Genomic DNA, 6,169 nt, shown 5'->3' on the forward strand with positions numbered 1-6,169 from the left:
GGAGCCCGATGCGGGACTCGATCCCGGGACTCCAGGATCATGACCTGGGCCGAAGGCAGTCGCTTAACCAACTGAGCCACCCAGGCTCCCTATGTAAAACAGCTTTAATAATTTTCTGAAGCACAGTGTTCAACTTGGGGTCAGATGAACACTGAGTTAATCAACAATCCCTAAGATCTTTTACAGCTATTTTCTTAACTCTAAAACTACATTTTTCCCACATACTTTTGAAAACAAATCAACAAAGTTCTGTCAGTCTCCTTCACATTTTTAACAATATCATGTATGTGTTTTCATTTGTACAAGTTCTGACCTTTGTTTTTTTCAACAAAGACTTTTAAATTTTTTCTCTCCATTATTCTATTAACATTGGAAATTCATGGCTCCAAATATGCATGGTTCTAAATATGCTTTCCTAGAAATTCAATGATTAAAAAGCAAAAGATTTTATAGTTCTCCGGACAGCCCTGAACTATTTGCTAATATTAAAGACATGTGTTAATATTAAAGCCACATTTCACACGTGGTCTCCGTTTTCTGTTATGGGTGGAACAATCACACACCTTGGGTGGAGGTTAAGGGAAAGAGGGTGTCTGTTTAAACCGATAAAATTGCTAAATGTATCAGTAGGTGGTCCTCCCAGCACCATTATTTTCCATGCTTTTATTGACAGAACACAAACGTTGTCTGAACTAGGACTGAACAAAATCTTGGGGTAACTGTGTAAGTTTTACCCTATGTATTTACTACAGACTAATTTACCGTTAAAGATATTAATGAAGTCATTTAATTCCTTCTGTTGTTGTAACCCTCTATTTCCAAATATAATACATAAACCACGTGCCATTAAGAATATGGCTTACAACATACAACATAATAACTATCATGAAAAGTAATAGTAAACATGTACACCAAAAAATCTAAATTTTTATTGCAGTTTGAGTGATCTCTATTCTCACACACACCACACACACGCACACCACACACACGCACATTTTCTAGATAAAAGCAAAAAAAAACAACAAAAAGATTTATATATAAATTAGTCATGTTCGATACCAAAACAAAGAAAAAAAGTAATAGTACATTCTTAATAATGATACTATTTATTTATCAAGTATGAGTGCCTGGCAAACAGTGTTCAACAAACATTAGTTTACTATGAGCCTAATCACAGACTTACAACTATCTGAAATATGCGAAAACAAGTAAATGTTTCCTCTCTATTTTTATGTCTGCACTGAAAAATATAAATGCAGTTTATACCTAAACAAAATACATCAATACATATCTTGTACCTTTGGGCACATGCAGCTACTCATAAAGAATCATCACTGACCATGAAGCCTACACTTGAAAAGGTAGCAACAAAGAGTATTTGGGCAGTTAAATATGCACAGAGCCGAATGAAAATCAGAACAAAATGAAATAAACCCAACTTTTGTTTTTCTCTATTGTATTCCTAATCTGAGAACTTATTACTAAGTTCTGAAGATCTAATGTACAGCATGGTTACTGTAATTAATACTGTACTATATACCTGAAATGTGCTGAGAAAGTAGACCTTCAGCATTCTCACCAAAAAAAAAAAAAAAGTAACTATGTGAGGTGATGGATGTTAATTAACTCGACTGTGGCAATCATCTCATAATATATACTTATAAAAAATCATTACACTGTACACTTTACATATATACAGTTTTATTTGTCAATTACATCTCAATAAAGCTGGGAGGAAAAAAAGAACTCAGTGATATGAAATTGGCCCATTAACACTGGCATTTCAATTGTAGCCCTCAAGTCCCTGTGCCCCTCAGAAACATACTGGATTCCTGGCAATACGCGGAATGGCCTAAGAGGCTGACCTCCGTGCTCTAACCACATACTGTGAAGGCAAAAGGAAGACTTGAACGGCATGATGAATTAAATCTTGTCATTTTTTAAATGAAAAAAGTTATTGAAATACTTTTAGTTTATCTTGAGCTCCATTAACCAATAGTTAGAGAACAAGTGCTCTGTGGATCACTCTGGCTATACCAAAAGCAGACTCAGGAAGGGACAATGGTCACTGGGGACAACAGTGGCATTTGGATAATGATGCAAGGCAAGCTGGCCTTATAAGAGAAAGGGTTTGGTACCAGAAATTAGGAGGCAGATATTCTAGTGTTGTGTGCTGCCACCTCACTAACTGTGTGACCCCAGGCAATTCATAGGAACTCTCCAGGCCCCACTACGTATCTCCTCTTCTAGATGACATCGTTGTCCTGGTTAAAAAATTCTAAATCCTGGCTGCACTTTAGAATCACCTGGAGCTTTTTAAAATTACCAGTGTCTGGGTCCCACTCCAGGCCTATCAAATTGGAATCTCTGGATATCAGAGTAGCTGCGGGTATTTTCTTGAAGCCTCGCAGGGTGATTCTAATGTGCAATGGAAGTCGGAAAACCACTGCTCCCAAAGATCCCCCTTCATTTCTTCCGAACTTCAATCTTCACCAGACCAAGAGATTATGTTAAGAGTTGAGAATAATCAGGGCGCCTGGGTGGCTCAGTTGGTTAAGCGACTGCCTTCGGCTCAGGTCATGATCCTGGAGTCCCTGGATCGAGTCCCGCGCCGGGCTCCCTGCTCAGCAGGGAGTCTGCTTCTCCCTCTGACCCTCCCGACCCTCCCCCCTCTCATGCTCTCTCTCTGTCTCTCTCTCTCAAAAAAATAAAAAATCTTAAAAAAAAAAAAAGAGTTGAGAATAATCAACTTAAAAGTAAAAACTCAGATCAGATGTTTCCTGTTAGGGAAAACTTTCCTGATTCCCAGCTCAGGGCTGAGTTAGGCAATCCCATCTCCTTCCCAGGACCTAGTGCTTCCTCCAGTCACAGGACAAATACATGCAGGCGTCCATTTGTCAGTCTTCTCCATCAGACACTAAGTTACAGCGATCATATAATCTACCACCCAAACTGGGACACCTGTGAAAGTGAAAGGGGGCACTTTTCATAATTACACCCCCATCGATAAGTACGGCCCCCCTAGTCTAAGTTCCTTAAGTGCCACGTCTTATCCTCATTTGATTCCTCAATGCCTAGTACAGTGTTCAGCTCACAGCTGGTGATCAATACATTTGTACTGCATGACTGGATACAGGTAAGCACACATTTGAGAGTGGTTAATAATCACTCCAGTTACACTGTAGTACCGCTATGCCAATGCCCAAGAAAACTCATTCCTGGTGTTTAAATGGCAGCTTCAGCACATCACAGATTCTCATTTTCACAGGATGATGAAGGAAAGGTACTATTATCCCATTTGACATAAAAATAAAAGGTGAAGGATATTAGTACTTGCTCAGTATCATTCTCCATCTTGTCAAATAAAACATATATAAACTCTTGAATGCAATGTTATGTCAAAATCAACAGTCTAGAACTTGAAATACAAACTTTGTTCCATGAAACTACAGAATAATAGAAACAATTTGGTAGGTATGAATTATTAACTCAGAAAAAAGAGAATGCCACTCCCAAATAACGCTTCAAAAATTGCTGGTCATTCTCTAGCACAATGTTTCTCAACAGAGTTCAAATCTGGAAGCCTTCCTCCAGTTCTCTAAGCTCCACTGTTTGGGCGAAGGTGACAGACGGGATTGAAAGACATCCATCGTAACTGCACTTTCTTTCTACAGAAGCTGGAAGTATGTTGCTTTTGAAAAACTGCCTTAAAATAACGGACTCTTAAATAAAGCATTTAAACCATAAAATGGTCATTTTGAGTACTAAAAATGTGGTCTAACTAGAGTCAAAATAAAATTCTATCTTTTGCACAAATCCAAACAAAACGACAGCTAACACTTAAGTATGTAGTAACAGTAGGCAGAGCTGGAAGCACGGTATAGATAATGACTCATTTAATCCATACAACCATGCTATCAGGGAGGTACTATTAACTTACTGATTTTACAGACTAGCCAATTAAGTAACTTGCCCGAGGTTACAGCTAAGTTTGGGGTTGGAATTTGAATCCTGTCACTCTACTGTCAAAACTTCTTTTTCTGGCCACACACCCCACTGCCTCTCAACATCCGTAGTTTATGGAGCTGTAAAGTGAGGGAATGCTTTCAGAAAACACTCTGAAGCTATGAAAATGTTCTTCTTACTAACATATCTGTATCTATCACATATGCTGACCCAGACTCACCACAGCTTTGTTTAAAGGAAAGTGGAACAACTTAAATGCCCAGTAACAGAGAAATAAATGAAGCATATTCACTCTAATGACAACTACGAATAATGGCTATAAAGACTGCAACAACCGAAAAAAGTTTATAACAAATACTGACTTTTTAAAAAGCAAATACAACATTGCATATCTTCTGTCATTACAATTATATACACAAAGTCTAAAGGATATAAATTATTTCTAATGCTGACCTAGCTGTACTCAAAATATTTGTATTCTTCCTCATTCTGTTATTCCAATATTTTATTTATTTACTTATTTGACAGAGAGACACAGCGAGAGAGGGAACACAAGCAGGGAGAGTGGGAGAGGGAGAAGCCGGCTTCCGGAGGAGCAGGGAGCCCGATGTAGGACTACATCCCAGGACCCTGGGATCATGACCTGAGCCAAAGGCAGACGCTTAACGACTGAGCCACCCAGGCACCCCTATTCCAATATTTTAAATAGAATATTACTTTTATAAAAAGAATTAATGCATTTAAAATATATTATAAAACCGTACATTAAGTATACACTACTATTCAAATATATGTGCACTTCAGCAAATGACTTTAAAGACAGGCCAACAGACGAAAAAAGGACAGTTTTGCTTTCTGTCACACAAAATGCAAGCTTCCTATTTGGATAATAAAATGTGACTTCATTAAGCAAGACTCCTCTGTTCACTCTACTAGGTATATCTGGGAGGTATGCTCCCCAAGAACCAATGGAAAGGGTCACTGCCGTCCATGCTAGTGAGGGCCTAGCCACTAAAAATAGCAGCATCTTACATCTAGATAAGTGTTGAGCTGTGTGATAATCAACAAGTCAGCTTTGGTTTCCTCTTCATAAAAAGAGAACAAAAATACAATCCACTACTAGAAAGAAATGGACTTAATACTGGGTGAAAAGGAACATAGGGAGACAGTAAACTCCAAAAACATCTTAAGCTTTGCCAACCAAGTATGAGTAAGGAAAAAGACCCAGATAATGCTACCAGTATCCTGAACTTCAAGGCCACACACGAAGCACAGAGCCAGGGTGTGGGTCTCCTTTCTCCCTGATAATCCCCCACCCACCCACGAGTCTTAATCATTCATTCCCATAATGATTGTACACCTATTTCTATTCGCTAACGGCTATCATGTAACACATTTTAACATTTTGAGGCTCTTTCTCTTTTTATGCGTTTATACCACAAAAAGTGTCTCGCAGATGAGCGTCTTTTCTCTAATTGGTTTTTGGTCTCTTCCACCCCAAGTCCAACCCCTCACTAGCTCCACCCACAAAGTTCCGTTCACAATAATGCTGACCTAAGCTGGAAATGAATTCTGGACCCTACTACAGATTTGGCGCCAGTTTAAAAGAGGTCATTTCCACACCTAGAATAAAATCCTAAATGAAACAGCGCGGTGGCTCAGACCTTTAAGGTCTGGGATCGACAACGAAAACCGAGACTTTTCTGGGTTTCATTGACCACACAAACACCATGGGGGTGGGGGGGCTTGAAATTGGAACTGAAGGTCACAAGATCAGAAAGGGGGAAACAAAAGTGAAACCTGGGGCAGGTCTGCACCCCTCGCCTCCCGCCACACCAAGAGCGCGCGCAGTGGAACGGTGGGTTCCAGGCAGCTCGGAGGACGCCAGGTTGCACTAGGCTCCTCGGCGCGGCCCGGAGTCCCGCCGCCACTGACGGAGAGGAGACCCCGAGCGCGGAGGACGTGAGGTCGCGCTCCCCGCGCTGGGGACGCCGGCGGGGCGGCGAGGCCCGGCCCTCCCCGAGGCTGAGCGCTGAGCGGGGACCCACGGCCCGCGGCTCCGGCCGCCCCACCCGGCCCGCTCGGCAGCCCGGGCTCACCGGCTCCGGGGCGCTCCATGGCGGCGGCGCTAGCGGACAGCGCGTCTGGGCTGGCGGTGGCGGCGGCTGCCAAGCGCTGCGGCCCAGAGGTGGGCGCGAGGCGG

At 41.5% G+C, this 6,169-nt stretch overlaps 1 protein-coding gene across 2 annotated transcripts in view; it reads right to left on the minus strand.

Annotated features, from left to right (window-relative positions):
- AKAP7 (A-kinase anchoring protein 7) overlaps positions 1 to 6,084 on the minus strand; it is a 144,301-nt gene extending 138,217 nt beyond the window's left edge. For both annotated transcript variants that reach the window (XM_044917408.1, XM_044917409.1), the window contains exon 1: positions 6,066 to 6,084. In XM_044917408.1, the coding sequence (XP_044773343.1) occupies positions 6,066 to 6,084 (19 nt within the window). The remainder of the gene's footprint in view (positions 1 to 6,065) is intronic.
- Positions 6,085 to 6,169: the final 85 nt, after the last annotated feature.

Source organism: Neomonachus schauinslandi, chromosome 8 (genome assembly GCF_002201575.2).
Source record: "Neomonachus schauinslandi chromosome 8, ASM220157v2, whole genome shotgun sequence".
NCBI classification, from domain to species: domain Eukaryota; kingdom Metazoa; phylum Chordata; class Mammalia; order Carnivora; family Phocidae; genus Neomonachus; species Neomonachus schauinslandi.